Here is a 16,694-nt window from a genome sequence, read left to right as displayed (position 1 = left end):
TTTTGCTCTTCTAACCAGGAGTAACGGGTAGGAGGTGTCAGCCGTTTAAGGCTAATTACTCCGGAGCTTCCTTCTCTCGGTGGACAGCAGCTGTTTTGCTGTCCCTGGTGGGAGGAGTTTTGGTAGTAATTAGAGGAAACAGTCAGCTGCAGGCTGGGGAATGTGGTGGAGTGAGGCTGATAACAGCGGAGAGGCGCTGAGCTGAATGAACATGGAAATTAGGCGATCCTTCTTCAGAATGAGCCGTTAGAGTGAAGAGACAGGGTTTTGAACGCGGAGCTGTCAAGGACATTCTGCTGGTGCACGGCGGCGGCGGCGAGGTGTCGCAGCGGTGCCTGGGGAGGAGGGCTTGGGAGCTGCAGTGGGGCAGAGAGGGACAGATTGCACGTTCGTTCCTTCTTCTGGAACAGCAAGTTGAAATCTGTAATTACACTTAAATAAACTCGGGTTTAACCCAACATCTCCACTCCCATTGCATGGTGCGTCTTTTCGCTCAGGACATTTGCTCCTCTTTCCCTCAAAGCATCTGGTTTCATTCATATTGATCTCTGAGCCAGCTTCCGTCCTCCTGAAATGTCTGCTGATGCTTATTTCCAAACATGCTACATCTCTCAGGCGTATGGTTTCGCTTTTAGGTAGCCCTGCGTGGAGCCACGAGCTGGACTCAGTGATCCTAGTGGGTCCCTTCCAGCCCGGGATATTCTGTGATTGTATTTTGCAACCAAGTACAGGAAAGAGAGAAATAGAGCATAAAGTGGGGAATGAAGCTCAAGAAGACAAAACTGTCAAAACTGTAGTAAGTTGGCACCCATGTGATGAACATGGGTGACGTGCTGTTGACATGCAATGGATTGGTGGGTGAAGCACCTCCAATTAGACCTTGTTGCTCATCAACAATAACCCGATGAGCGCAGCACCTGGGGGTTCTGCGGTTCTGCTGGGGCAGGGCCAAGGCAGGGTGCAGTGATGGGCAAGGGGAGGTGGGTGGGCGCAGGGTTGGCAGCTCTGGGGTGTGCTGAGAGTTAAGCAGGGGCTGGGCCCTAGGTAAAGGCAATTTGGGAAGGCTATGGGGCATCAGAGGCTCAGCTTGCTGCGTGGGCTGTGCTGGGAAGGCTGAGGTTTGGGGGCACAACGTGGTGATGCTTCCTTCACGCAGACAGCTGGGTGTGCAGCTCAGGCTCCTGACTGATGCTGATCATACGTGAGCATGGGAAGTTTGGGACCACCGTGGCGTTGGCCTTATTTTGCATAACAGGAGCTGTTCCCTGTGGCACACCATAACTGTGCAGTTACATATGGAAACCTTAGGATAACTCATTATTAACCGCGTATCTGTGCATCCGTCCTCTGCAGCTGCTACGGGCAGAGCCGTGTTCCTTTGCAGCAGGGCTCATTGTGGCTCGCTGAAGCTGCTTGGAGTTTCACCAAGTTGCGCTTGTGCAGCACAATGGAGAGGGGAGGTGTTTGAAGGAAAGCTGTGGGCTGCCTGCAGATTGGGAATCAGAGGGGAGAGAGGTGAAAGCTCGTTAGGGCTCCCTTGGGGTAGATGAATTAGTTAATGACTATGCTGTGCTTTGAAAATGCAAATGCTGTGTCAGAGCTAAGTCTGATTATAATAATCAATCTTCCTTTTGAGAGGGTGCTGGAGATGGGGGGGGTGGGGGAAGAGAGGGATGAGACTGGGCCTGAATTTTTAGATCCGAGCTTCTCCTCTGTCCTTAAGGAAACCCGCTGCTGCCGGAGCGCTCGCAGAACCACCAAGAGGCAAAGGTGAATTTGGGAGGAACTCTCCTTGCAGGCACTGGTGGCTCCTCGGCAGGCTCAAGTTAATTTTGTAATTTCATTGCTTATGATTGTCCTGGCTGGTACGGGAGGCGTTGGCGCCTGCTCGTGTGTGCGAGCTACCCCTGCTAATGGCAAAGATAGAAACTGTCTCATAAGCAGGATCCTCGGGGGACGGCGAGAGAGGAGGGTGGCTGCTGCAGACGTCCAGCAGTGACAGCTCCTTCTCCCTTGGCACTTTATTCGTTTGTAGCAAGCGTTCCCAGTAATTACGCCTCTTAATTTAGGAGAGCGAGTGGGAGAAAGGAATATAAATTTGTGTATTAACTTTAGAGATTGGAAATAGGGCAAGCGAACCTTCTCTCTGGGAGATTATATTTGGAAATGAAATGGAATGACATTCAGTATAAACTTGAAAAATTGCTCTCTTTTTACTGCAACAGGAGGAGAAAAAACACAATCCAGACTGTATTGGAGAGAAGCAGAAGTCAGCATATGTCCATTTCCCAGTTTGTGTGTATCTACAATAATATATATGCATGAGTACGTTTTTAAGAAACTGTTTGCTGGAAGCTTGCACCTAGCCCCGTCTCCTCAGTGATAAAAGCACGCCAGGTTTGTTACATATTGGGTCACCCACAGAGAGTGGCAGCTCTCAGCTAGCTAGCCTTTGTCTTTAAAGAGGAAAAAATATATTTATTATTTTGGTTCAACCAAGTGGGAAATGGGTAGTTCTAAAATACTTTTTATTGAATATCTGATTTTCTTCGATTTTATTGCTTTTGTTCTACAATAGCATCAAGGATTCATTTCCCTAAGAAAACACACCAGCTAATCCTGGGCTGCTTAGCCTGTTTCTAAATGACAAGCAATATTTTGCTTTGCAAGTGTTGTCCTATTTCTTTGAAGAAGAGTTAGGTTAAAGAAGAAAAAGGTGCATTTCATTAAGAAATCTGGTGAGGCTTCATTCTCCCCACGTGTGCTTCTCTGCAGGTGTTACAAGGGAGCAGCTCTTCAGCCTGCAGCGGGCTGGGTGCAGGGAAGAGGTGGGACTGCCTTTTCTGAGCAGAATGATCGATGGAAGTGCTCAGCGTGCCATTTTACTACCTCGTAGTATTGCTGGGCACTGAAATTAAGCTCAGTGGTGTTTATGTATGTTGGATTTCTGTCCTGACACCGTTATTTGTAAGTTTGTGGACATCAGGAGGTCACCAAGCTTGTCATACTTGCCTGTGGGAAGAGAGGTAAACAAGATCCTTAGTCACTGCTGCATCCTTTGGAGAGACGCACAAATAGCATCACTGGAGTAACTGGCATATCGAACGCCAGGGGAACGGTAGTGTGCCTCTTTTCAAACCTCAGCATATGGGGTCACACTCAGGGTCGTGTTTCTCTGTTCTAGTCTATTTTAGCACACGCTCTTTCCAGATCTGCTTGGTTTTCATACGCTTAAATATTTATGTATTTAAATAGCTTCTTAAATTGTGTTGAGACTTGTAGTCAAACACAACCTCTCAATTCACCTTTCCATGGTGGCTCCATGCAATTCAGTTCCTATTTATCTCTGCTTTTTAAAATCAGCTCTTTTGCTGAGGAAGGCCTTTCAAAGGACGTTGCATCAGCCCATTGTTAACTAAACCTTTAGACGTTTATAATAGATTCAGCATTTCCTGCTTTTTACAGTTCCAAGACTGCTGAATGATGTGCAGACACACTTCATCAGGATAAGATTGCTGTATCAGCCCCTCACTAAAATTCACTCATTATTCAAGTAATAGCTATATGTTTCCAGCATGTGTTCTATGAAATACGTGTACATGATGTGGAAAAAAAGAACTGTCCCTTTTCTCAACATGCAAAGTTGAAGTACTTCAGACTGAGACCTTTTTGAATCTCACTACCTAAAATGAGGCACCTGAACAGAGAGCTGGTCATTATTTTGGGCAGTATGGTCCGATTTTCACAAGTCTGGAAATGCGGTTTACAAGGGTGACTGGTTTAATTTAGAAAGTTAAGTCTATAATAAATCCCATTTTGAAGATGGATGTAGAGAGTGGGTGAGCAGGATGCTTTGGAAAAGCTTGTCTTCAGGAACTGCTGGAATCAAGGGGGAGGAACAGTGGGTCTGTGGCGTTGCAGAGACTCAGAGACTTGCTTAGGAGGGGACAAATAGGGGTCAAAAATGACAAATGCCAGAAATACACCAAGAAAATCTGATGTCTAAAATAAGGCTCCGTTTCTTCTAGCTGTCAGGAGATGAATTTATAATTTTATATTTCTCCTGTCATCTCAAAGGTCTTTAAATAATTCGTACAGAAGAGAAAACCAGAGAGGAACACATTTTTTACGCTGCTGTGGGTGTTCGCTATGTCATTAACACTTGGAGGAGAACCACCATCTTGAAATCCTGTCCAGGCAGGTTTCAAAGTAAGGCAGAAACGAGAAGGATATTTCATTTAATTAAATACTAGATGAAAATCCACGTTATTCTTTCCTCTCCTTCTTGGATTATAAATAGTAATGAAGTATTTACTTGAGAAAAAGTGTTTGCATTTCACCTTTTGGACTGTTAGTGTATGTGGTCATTCGGAAATTATTCAATATGCTAGATGTGCCCTGATCATTTTTGATTGGCAGCAATGAAGCTGAACTGAAATCCATGTTTATGAAGTGAAAGAGCAGAAAAGGTTCTGGATAAATGGGATCAATTCAGGTTGAGAGCAAGAGGCTCCAGTGTATTCTGAAAAGAGAACATTGCATAGTCAAAATGTTAAGTACCTGTTTATGTGTTTTATTCACGAGTCATGGGCTCTGGCACTACTCATTATTCTGCCCTTTCCAGTGTCATAAAAACCTTGGATGACAAAAAAAAAAGGTTGGGGAAAGCTTGGCTTCTTTTCAGGTTGCTAATATATTCTGAATAGTGGGGCTATCACTGGGGGGCTGATCATGGAAGATGTTAACCCTGAGGCTCCTGCAAGAGTTGTAGGTCCCGCTAGTGCAGTTTTCAGAATAAGAGATGCGATGTGGTATTAGGGGACAACGTGTCCTCCCTCTGCTCTCCATGCTGGTTAAAAAAGCCAGATCAACATAAAAGGGAGCTGGAGGATCGGAGCCCGACCTAGGTCGTTTGGTACTGAATGGGGGAATAGAGCACCTAGCGGTAATTTAAGCAGCCTCTTTCCCTACTGGGTAATGGATTCTGCTGGTTTAATGTATTCAAAATAATAAAAGTTTAGCTCAGCCAGTTACGTAAAATTGTTGATTAAAAACTGGAAGAGTTTAGACAGGGATGTTGAGTTAGTCCAAAAAGTGGAAAAGTGGAAAATGCCCGCTGAAGGCAGTAGCTGGTAAACAAGTGAGACTGGGACTAGAAATTAATTGAGCAAAAGGGATGTGTTGGGAATTAGGCAGAATAAATAAGAAACTGTTCCATTCTGTATCTTTTCTTGAGGCCGTTCTTTGCCAGTGATACCAAGAGGACAAGTGAACAGAGAGGGACAAACTTTGCCACCGCAGTGAGTGATTTCATGTTCATTGCCTGGTGCTAAGAGCTATCCTGGGAGGCTGTGTCATAGGGGTGGTCTTGGTAACATCCCCAACATCCCCACGCCTCTTAGATTTGCACAAAGTGCTGAAAATCATGTAGAGTATGGGTTTGTACTTCTCTGGTACTGCCTTCCTGTTGCTTATTTTCCTTGGTCAGTTCTGCTGCCTTTTTCCTTTGCTTTCTGTCTTGACCACATCATGGGCAGCCCTGGGAATGTCCTGCTGGAGGAGGTGGCAGCGGCTCACACAGCACCAGGCTGGGGCAAGTGTGTCGGGTCTGCCCAGAGACTGGTGAGAACGTGCCCTGCTGGGGTTGTCCCGTAGGTGAAACTGCAAGCAAGAAGTGGGTTTTATCAATGGATTCCTTTTTTTTCTTTTTTTTTTGCTTTTTTTGCTGTTTTCTTCGTTCTTATTCTGAGGACCTTTTTGCTTGCACTGGGCTGCCTTCAGAAAAGCAGAATTGGATCCCAACAATAAGGTGCTTCAGCTTATCTTAACTAACTTTCTTTTTGCCCTGAAAAAGACATAAATAACATTTTTAATATCCTCTGTGAGATTGGCAGGCAGGGATGTTTTCATTGCTGAAACCCTAATAATTAAAAAAAGCAAGCAACATTATTTTCAATGAAATATTTAATACCTTAACTGTTTTACTTTCTTTATTTTTCATAAAAGGTTAATGAGATTTTAATGGCAATAATTTGCTATGGCATGACGTTGTGCCTTGGCCTGAACTTGAAACTCTCCAGTAGTTTTAATCACAGTTCAGGGAAGCATGTTTGTGTCAATGCTGAACCACCCCAGCTGGTTTGTTCCATGAAGTTCACACCGTGCCCTCCTCTCTCTTCTCACCTCAGGGACATCAGATTTACAGTCCAGGTAGTTTTGGCACATGAAAATTGGGAAGACACAGAAATGTCTTAAAATGCCATTACAGACCCTGTGCCCTTCCCTCCTCATTCTCCTGAACTGCTTGTTCTTAGAAACCCAGCAGAATCTCATCATGCCACTACTGGCACTAATTTGTCACTGCTGTATCTCAAGCAAGACATGCTCTGATGCTTTTCACTGCGGTGCTCACATCAGCATGCGTGCATTCGCTCTCCCATCTCCTTTTCCCATTACACACTCCGTTTTTCCCTTTCTATGAGACCCCAGATCGCAGCAGCACATTACAGGCCCCGTCCCCTCCGTTCCCCGTTCTCTCCGAGGAAGGCAGCAGTGATTTATCTGCTCGCGTTGGAGCGCAGGTGGTGGTTGGACTCAAGGCTGAGCCCGCTTAGCCTGTGATAAATAACGTATTTACCAGCCTCTCCATCCTCAAATGCCGTCCACACGCAGTCAGGAAAGCAGCACAGAACTCAAATAGCAAACACATTCAGCCTTCAGCAGACGTGGGAACCAAGAGATGTGATGAGTGCTTTCCTGCTAGAAGTAGGTTGGAATTGAAGCATGCTCCTCATCCCAGTACCTTTTATTCACAGTTCTGGAATTATCTGGAGCGCTTGCGTTATCCCCAGCCGTCTGTGATGGGCTGAGCTGGGAGAGATAAGCTCAGTAATCAGAAAATTGAGGGAAGCATTTCTGGCTGTGATAATCTTATCAGGCAGCTAATATACATTAACATTTGTATAGCCTGATGATGCAGGTGGGCCTTTGCTTATTTTTTTCTTCCTCGATGCCTTTTGACAAGCAGAGGGAGAATGTAGGGCTTTGGGGTGCCAGGGAGAAATTTGGCTAAAACCTTTTCTCTGCCCTCCCTCTTCTCTGTCGCTATGCTGTCAGGAAGAGGAGGAGAATAACGCAACCCTCCCTTTTCTGTCCTTTCCTGCTAACAATGCTGCCATGTTCTGTCTGTCTTTTCTGGTAAACATGGAAGGGCAAAAAAACAATATGTCAAAATCTCAGTTCTGGCACAGCACCATGACTGCATGTGTCAATATGCTTCTCTTCCTTGGCAAATGGGAATTTCTGCCAGCTTGCTGCCTTTGCACAAAGTTTGCCTTTCCGATGTGATTTTTCTCAACCAATCAGTGTTGAAAGGAATGGTATATTGATGGATTATTTCTCTGATACTGAGCTGTCTGTGGTCATAAGTTTTGCATCTGTAATTAGGGCTGGATTGTCCGTAGATTTATTAGAGGAATTAGTCATCAGCTGCAAGAGGCAGATGACAAGGAAGTCCAAAATCTGAAGGATGAGTGAGAAAGAGGTATAAGCTGGGAGAAGGTGCTGGAATAGAAGTTCCATATATGCTAAGTAATTTCTCTGCTTATAATTCATAATAAATTGCTTTCTGAGAGGTTTAGAAACAAGTGACATATGCCGTTTATTCATCTGTGCATTGTCTTGATAGCTGAATTAGGGGTGCAGATTTCCGTAAGTCAGGGGACCCAAGAATGGTTGAGTCTGGGTAAGAAGTTCTCATGTCTGTTGAGTTTTGGAATATTTTCTTGTGAGTTCCTTCCAAAACAAGGCCAGAGGCAGAAGGTATTACTGTTTATCGTTTCTGTGTTCCACCAGATCTACCTGAACAGCTTGAGCTAGAAATGTATATTGGAAAGTGTTGGAAATATTCCCCAGTGTTTTCGATTCAGTGTGTGTGTGTCAGAGTCGTCCTGGACAGGACAGCATAATACTGTGGTTCATTTTTTTATGGGAGGAATTGATGCTAAATGAGGTTGAACTGTCAATACTTAATCTCAGGTACCAGAGAACTCCTAATACGACACAAATAATTCTCTACATCTAGTTATCCATGAGAGATGGGTTGGGGAAATCTCCAAAGAAGAAACAGAATTTTTGCTTAGAACACAAACAACTTTTTGTGCCTCGTCTGCTTTGGAGAAAATGTTGGGGAAAGCAAAAGGGAGCGCAGAGGGAAGCAGGATTAACTGAGGTTTTGGCATTCATCCCATGAAGCTGTGCTACACATCAGTATCCTGAGAGGGGTCTGACCTGTGCAAGGTGTCCTGATTCCTTCCTCCAGCAAAGGAATGCTGTTCTCATGTCTCTGGTCCCCTTCATTAGTATTGGAGGAACTCATGTCTTTTCTCTTCTGCAGCTGGAGGTGGAGATGAAGGTCCTGAAGTCTCAAGAGTGCGCAGCTGAGCAAAGTACTTCCATCACCAAGGAGGAGATTGACTCACTCAGGTAGGCGAGGCTAGGAAGATTTTACTATTTTCAGTGGAACTAATGAGAAGTTCTAGCTGTTCTCCCTGTCTGCTACGGATATTGCCATCTTATGGTGGAGCACCAGATACAGGATGTCATCATGCTACAGTACCTGAAGAAGTATATGCATATAGACTGCCTGTACACACAGGCTGCCTGCTATTCGGGGACCAGCAAGGTAACATTGATAAGAACATGTTTTCCTTGTATTTCTGAAGTAGTATTTCTTTTCCTAAGCGCACTTTTTACTTTCTGAACAGCTTTTATGGGTGTAAGAAATCCGTGAAGCATTAACAGAAAGCCTCAGCCCCTGATCTTTCCTGCATTTAGATACTTTATTGGCTTTTTTATCTTTTAGGAGGGTGCAGACTCTTTTCTTTTAATCTATTTGGGGTCTCTTGCACTCAAGTAATTCATGAGACTGGTTCCTGCATCACTATTCCCCCTATTGAGTTCCTTCACTGTGGAAACAGCATTGCTGTTTGTTTATTTTGACTGAATCTGGACTGTAAATATAGGAACTGTTGTCGTGTCTGTGAAGAGGTTTAGAATCGAGCTTTTGTAATACTGATGTGCATGTAGCACTGGAGATAAAAAGAGGGACATTTCCCCTAGTGCGTTGCTGCAGATGGCAGAGGGGTACCTGTTGTGATTCAGTGAAAGAGAAGTTACAAAACGGCGTTCCAGCAGAGGATACGTGAGCATTTACAAAAGCTACGGTGAAGCTAGACAACCTTTCCATGTATTTATTAAAGCATTTACAGCTTCCATTCCAAAGCAGGTGACACAGTAAATACTGAGCACGGAAAAGTTCATCTGTTTCTGAATGTTTAATAAAGTTCCTTTTATTTAAGCTGAGCAAATCAGATCTTGACAGGCTGATTTTTTTATTCTTGGCTGATGTAAGACTTTGGCTGGAGTTTCTCTTCTTAATTCTTTTATATTTTCAGCTCCATCACTATAAAGTGTTACTGCCTCTTAGGACTGAAAGCGAGATTTTTGCAGCAAGTGGAATCTTGCAGAAAGCAGAAATTACTGGCCTGTGTGTTATGAATTTGCTCTTGTGCCTTGCCTCTGGAGCTTGTTTTACGTCTTTGAAAGCCCGGTTCCATAGCAGAGGGAAGGTGTTCGAAAATAACACATGTTCAGCTAAACTATTCCAATAAGTTTTAGGGCTATAAACCTAATCATAGGGACTCACTCCTGGAGTATAGTTCCCTCAGGGTGGTGTAATAGTTGTGAAGACCCAAGGCATACATCTCCCTTTTTTTATTCTATTGCGTGTTTGAGCTCTGGTAGAGGATAGTATGCTATGGCTTCCCTTTTTTTGGGGGAGGTTAAACCTGGCTCCATCTGCTTTTGCTTGTTGTGGATGTTTGACCTGAGCTCATTCAGGCTTTTCCTTTGCTGAGGTGCAGCAGACCCTCTGAAACCTGCTGTTTATATTGCTGCAGGAGTATTCAGCACCTCCTCAGCACCACTAAACCCGTCAGTCCTGATTAATATTATGCCTCTCTATCAGTAAAGCCAGCATCCTGTTTGCTGTCTTCTGGGAGCTGAGGGTTTTCAGAATATTTCTGCAGCTGCTCCTTGGTCTGTCCCTCCCCGGGCTGGTATGGGCTGCAGCACCCTTTCATGCAGGGAGACGTTCAGTGTCTATTTTCACCTCCGAGACACATCATTCAGTGTTTATCTTCACTGAACAGCATTTGCCATCTATTACTGAGTAGCTTCAGGGACAGAGCGTGCAGGGGGAAACAGCTGGGTTGCCACAAAGTCTGGGACCACTGCATATTGCAGGAGGCTCTTGGCAGTGGGGGTAGAGATGTCTGGCTTTGTCCTGAGTTAAAATCTATTTCCCAGGCAAGGGCAAGAGGAACTGACAAGTACCTGCTTGTTACAGACTTGTGGTGTTAGGTTCTGCTTATGGTAGCCCTAAAGCCCTCTAGATAATGTTTCTCTCTGTCTTTTTGGTTTTAAAAGAATTTCTTTGATACTAATCTCATCTCTCTCCTCCTTTCATGAAATTGTGTCAAAGCCTCCACACAAAGTATGACAGAAACGCAGGCCTGTTCCTCATAAAGCTGTTAATGGTGTGGAGCTGCACTCCAGTCCTGAGCCGCACACTGAAGGCTATTTAATCAAAGAGGCTGAGCTTCTGGAATCGTTTCACAGTGATGTTTTGTCTTTCCTTTCCCATTTCAGTACTGCATGCCTCAGGGGCTGTGGGTGCACAGAAACCACAGTCCCCGGATCTAATTCTGGGCTGTTTTTTTCTGTTGCTTTTTACTGAACCACTTTTAGTTGTTACGGTAGACTGGCTGATTTAAATACTTGTCCCAAGCCTTGATGCTAGTCATTTAGCTACAAAGCTGCTCTAAAAAGCATGCATTTGTTTGTTTTTAATCACCCTTGTCAGTGCTCAGCTCTCGGTTTCTAGCAGTAAATGACTGAAAAAGTGTTCTCTTTTAGCTGGAGCTGTCTGTGCTCAGAGGCTAGTAAGCCAGCGCTTGCTCATTTTTCCATGTGTTGGCTACTCTTGCTGCTTCAGGTGTCTTTTCAAACTCTCAAACACTCCATCCAGTAGCACGCATGCTTCTCTGGAGTCAGAATCAAGTCTGAATAAAGCGTTTTTTTTATGGTTCTAGACTTCAGCAGTCAAAGGGTATGGTTCAGCCTCGTTTTGTGCTTTCTGGCATTTTCTGTGCACAGGACATGAACCTGGGCCAAGCTCACTCTTCACAGAAGAGGCTCCTAGTCAAAGCAATAGGTGGTAACTCAGGGGGATAACTCTCCCCCTGTGTTTGGTGTTCAGGAATAATTCTCTGCGGTCCATGGCAGAACCCTCCACGTGTCACGGCTGGATGCACCCTCTCCATGCAGCAGGACTGGGTAGCTGTGATGAAAGAACAGGAGGAGTTTTGGAAGAGAAGAGCGATCAGTATGCAGAGGATTGGATCTGCTGTGCTTGCCCTCCTGCTGTGTCATCACAGGCCTCAAGTGTTTACTGGATTTTACATAGCTGCTAAGGAGGAGCTAGCAACACGAGCTCCATCCTTCTTCCTTCCAGCTACAGACTGCAGCCAGAAATTAATTCTGTCAGAAAACAGGGGGAAGAAGAGTATAAACTTTACAATTTGGAAAGTGGGGAAAGAAATTCCGCAGATTATGATGGAGCTATTTTCATTTCTGCAGTTTGTGGTCTTTGAAATCCCATTAACCTAAGTACGGTGCGTCTGGTCTGAGCCCAAGCACTCCAGTTAGCTGCTGTCATGAAGGAATGTGAAAAATAGAGGAAATCCAGTAGAAGCCAGCAAGAGAAGTCTGCTGAACAGGAATGGACTGTGAGCCTCCAGGCATTTCCATATACACCCTGTGGTTAGGAGCTAACTTCTGAAAACAAAAGCAGGAGACATATAAAGTGAAAAAAATCCATATTAATCCTTTGAATCTGTATTCATCTCCTGCGAGTGAATGAGAGCCTTTAAAAATATACTTTTGTCTCATTTTTCTTTAGTATGGAAAGTAAATTTTCAGCAAGAGACTTGAAAGAGTTCATCAGTTTTTCCTCCTCCTCTTGAGAACAAAGCGCTCTTTCGTCAGACCTTTTATAACTTTAAATGTGAAACTCTCTCCCAGCACCATCGTTTCTGAAGAGACAATAAAGGCCGGTGCTAGTGCTGTCATTTCTCACACTTCTTGCAGCTCCCTCTGAAATCACATTTGTTTATATTCTGCAGATGTTATGAAAAGAAAAAGTGGTCAAACTCTTGAGTTCATGTACTGTGGGATATAGCGAAGCAGAGAGCATTTAAGCTTTAACACCTTTTAGAGGGAAGGTGATAGCTGTGCAGAAACTAATATTTCAGAACCTATAAATAAAAGAAATCTATTAGAAAAAAAAAAAGAAACTTCACTGAAGACTTAAGTGGCAACAGCTGAAGGACCTTTTCAGCTGGAACAAATCTGAACTTTTTCTCTCTGCTGTCAAACTACAACCCCAGTAAATCCTAAATGTTTTCTGTGGATTTAGTGACTGGGTAGAGTTACAGTAATTCAAAAGAAATTCATGTCCTTGCCAATGCCTATTAGTCACACTTGCTGGAATTCTGTCTGCTCTGCTCCTAACACCATCTCAATGCCATCTGGATCCCTTAATAGCGTCTTCCCAACACATACATTTTCTGCTCCATTCAGTAGTTTCTTGTTCAGCAGTAGCATTTCCACATGGCCATGTCCTCTTCACAGATGGGGCCTCTGCGAGACATGTCCTCATTGGCGATACCCATGCTATTCTACAGGCATTCGGGTACCACATCTGCAGACATTAAAAACAAAGAAAGAAGCTAGAGAAGTGATGGTGGCCAGTTGGCACTGTTCAATACCTGGATTGAAAGGGACTTTTGGAAGTGCCTAGATGCTAATGAAAAATCATAAAGATTATCTCCTTCTTTTTATTTTCTGCTTCTTCCTTCTGAAAAGCAAGCAGCCTGGCATTTGCTGTCCAGCAGCTATTGCTTACCACTGAAACACTTCTTAGACAGACTGAACACACATGGTGTGATGTCTCCTGATCCTCACAAACGTCATTTCAGTAGACCTGAAGCTGCAGCTTTGTGTTTTTTTGTGTGTGTTCCATCTTCTAACGTGTGACAGTGAAACATGCAGTGGAGGCAACATAAAGCTCAATTTTGGGAAGTGGGAAAATCTGCAAGTCTGAGTAAATGACAGTTTATCTTTGTTCTTGCGCTAAACTTGATCTTGCAAAAGGCTGCAGAGATGGCTGTCTTTGGAGCCTTTACCCCTGGGTTAAGTTGTCCACATCTCATGCAGGAAAAGTCTCCCAGAAATGCGAAGAGTTCTTTTTCACAGTTTAAATATTTTCATGTTTTCAAACCCCTGTATGGAGAATAAGTCGGTAAATTTTCCAGAAATTGATCTGAATAATTTTCCCTGTATCGTTGAAGTTGAGAACGGTGACAGTATTTTAGGAAGTAACTGATGTTCCTTCTTTATGCCACAAGGCTGCTTTTAAAATGAGTACACGCATTCATTCTGGGCCAGCCGTTAAGTTGATAGATGGCTATGCTGTACCCAGATGTTGCTGTACTCTGTTTTTTGTTGTTCTCACGTGAACGTGTCGTTGATTGTTCTCCTTACCAGAAAGTAACTCCCCTATGTAACAAGTTGAGGCATGCAAATTGATGATAAAATAGCATCACATATCTTGCTGCAGATGTCCCTGGACAGAGAGCGTGCAAGGTGCATGCAGACTAAGGCTGCCTATATAGATGCTGGAGCATCATTCAGAAGCAGTACACAGTTGGCCCTGTACCTGAATTTACTTAAATGAAAAACTCAAGTGTGAAGCAAGTAAATATTTTTCAGTATTTGACTTCTGTATCTTAACCACCAGCTGCAAATGCTTTGCTGTGTTTATATATAGATAGGATTTCCCTTGCTTCTCTTTCTTTGCCACTGGGGAGTGTTCCCGAGGGCTGTAAAGCAAAGATAGAATAGCACAAACTGTTTCCTAATGGCTCTTAATGCTATCCCACTGGAGATCCAGGACACTTAACGGTGTTAAAAATAGGTTAGAAGAGGGCTAAGCAGTGAAAGCACAAGTGAGTCCTAAAAAGCTCCCTGGTACAAAGAGGTTACAGCAGTGTTCCTGGACCTCTGCGCAGAGGAAGCAGCAAGCTTTCTCTCTGAACGAGTGGTGTGGAGGCAGTGTGGGGGTCCTCCCGTCTGAGGCAGCCTCGTCTGCCAACCCTGAGGCCACCGGCCATGAAGTACGTGCTCTGGGGATGGCTGCTGCAGGCTGCCAGTGCCCCACGCTCCAAAACTGGTGGTGCCTGGGTGAGAAGCGGAGGGCAGGAACAAAATTAAATCTTAAAATTGCATAAAAATGTAATGACTTTAGCCTCCCCTCGTTACAGCCTGCTTGTCCCTCAGCTCTTTTCGAAGTGTTTTCTGGTGACCACTGTGAATGATTTCAGAGAGCACATCAGAGGCCTGAGCTCAAACATCTGTCCAGAGAAGTTTTGTAGGTGATAACAGCAACATTGCAGCTTATCTGGGAGCCTAAATGGGCAGAAATTTGTTCTAAATTAAAATCCAGCTTGTCAAGTATGGAGAAAGGACTGATTAGACTCCTTTGTCTGGCTCTGACCTTTCAGGAGCTGTTGTGCTCATCTTCCTCAGAAAAAAGCGTTGCTGTTCTCGTGGCCTGCTTTGCAAGCCATTTAGAAACACGCCATTAAAAGCATTAATTCCATTTTGAATTTCCATTTTTTCTGACCTTTTCAGTCTCCTGCTTCTTCAGCATCCTCCATCCCTGCAAACTTTGTGTCTCTTCTGGAAATTATTGATGATCTTTTTTAATGGCCTAGACAATGCTAAAAGCCACTCGTCTGAGAAGCTTCCAAAAGGGAAAAAAGATGTTACTTAATAATATCTGAACGTTACCAGCAGGGGTCAGGCTTACAAATAGTTTAAGTAATTCAAGCTGCATATTTATAAAGGAGACATTTCTGTGCTGAACATGTTGTAGATCAGCCAGCTTCTGTGGAAAAGTTTGTAGCTTTTCCCTCACTTGCCTGGTTAATAGGAGAGACGACTTCTCACTTGTACCTGAAATTTCTGTTGTATAATTCCTGGATATTGGCAGATGGGCATGTTGCTTATTGTCACAGTGCAAGGATTTTCAGCTTAATTTAGATAATTTAAAAGTGTGTGTTATCAAGCAAGATAATTAATTTTTAAAAACTATTCTGGTAAAGAATCCTCCAAAAACTGGATGCAAAGATCGATGTTAATATGTATTAGTTGTGCAGTTAATCGCAAGAAGTTAAAACGAGAAAGGTGAGGCTCTCAAAGCAGTGTTAAGGTTTTTGTACTCTGTACTTAAATGCAAGCAAAAATGTTATATTGAACTTTTTATAATAATTTCTCCTGCGTAACAAGTTTGATAGAGTTCTCTGAAGGAGTCAACAATCATTTGGCTAAAGCTGATATGGTTGATATAATATGTTTGACCTTTCAAAAAGCTTTGAGCCAAAGGTCTCAAAGAGACATTACTCTGTTGGAATAAAAAAGAAGGTTCTTTGTTGGATTATTAAGAATATAAAATCACAGAGGGCATCCCAGTTTACAGTCTGTATTGATGGCCAGTAATGGATGCCCATGCAAATTGGGCGAAGCTACTGGGGGTACTTTGTCAGAAGGCTCTCCTAGATTTTACTGTATTTTCTCCAGAATTTCCTGGGCCAGAGATTATATCTTTCTGTTTTGTGAAGCTTGGTACATTTTTCTTCCACTAATTTATATCATGCAAATTTACAAGATGGAAAATCAAGGAATACATTTTCATTTTTCACAATATAGGGGGTTTTCCACTAGATCTTAGAATGGTTTTTATTGGGAACTTGTCCAACACAAAAAGAAGTTTGTGAGTAGTGATAGAGTTTGAGGTAATGTGAAAATATACAGGTTATCAGGCTGTTAGTATTTCAGGAGAATCTTATGATGCTACTAGATAGAATAAGAGATGAAGTTGTAGATAAAAAAAAAAAAATATAAAACCCACGGATGTATGAAAAACATCTTTACTTTTACTTGTACAATAGTGGGCTCTAAAAGGGCTGTTATCGCTCTAGAAAGAGATCTTACATTATTGTGAACATTTCTCTAAACATATCAAGGAAGTGCTCAGTGGTTAAAAAGACAAATGGAATACTAGGAATTATTAGAAAACAAGTTGAGACCAAAACAGCCTCATACTACTGAATACATCTGAGTGCTGTTTGTAATTCTAGCTCTTCCCATAGCAAAAAGTTTATATAAAACTTGAAGGACAATAAAGATGAACAGAAATATGGAAAGCCTTTGATGTGAGGAAAGACTAAATTGAAATTCTTCAGGAAATAATACAGGGAGGCTTTTAGAGTTGCACAGAGAGGGGAGCATGGTACAATTATTCACAGTTCTTCATTGCAGAACTAACAGGCGCTCAGTGAAATAATCACATGTGAAGTATAAAACAAAATGAACTAATTTTTCATACAGCACATAATTAAATTGTGGAACTTACTGCCAAGGAGCATTGTGAAGGCCAAAAGTATAAATCAGATCAAAAAGAGATTTGACACCTTCATGGAGATTTTAGCTGTTGGTGGTTATTGAACATG

The 16,694-nt window shown here is 43.1% G+C and overlaps 1 protein-coding gene across 1 annotated transcript in view; it reads left to right on the top strand.

Moving 5' to 3' along the window:
• Window positions 1-16,694, top strand: part of MAD1L1 (mitotic arrest deficient 1 like 1) — a 353,627-nt gene that overhangs the window by 182,137 nt on the left and 154,796 nt on the right. Inside the window, 1 exon segment of the mRNA XM_040574714.1 lies at window positions 8,396-8,484. Within this exon segment, the coding sequence (XP_040430648.1) occupies window positions 8,396-8,484 (89 nt within the window).

The sequence above is a fragment of the Cygnus olor genome, chromosome 15, assembly GCF_009769625.2.
Source record: "Cygnus olor isolate bCygOlo1 chromosome 15, bCygOlo1.pri.v2, whole genome shotgun sequence".
NCBI classification, from domain to species: Eukaryota; Metazoa; Chordata; class Aves; order Anseriformes; family Anatidae; genus Cygnus; species Cygnus olor.
The sequence above is the reverse complement of the archived record's forward strand: the minus strand, read 5'-3'. Positions and strand labels throughout refer to the sequence as shown.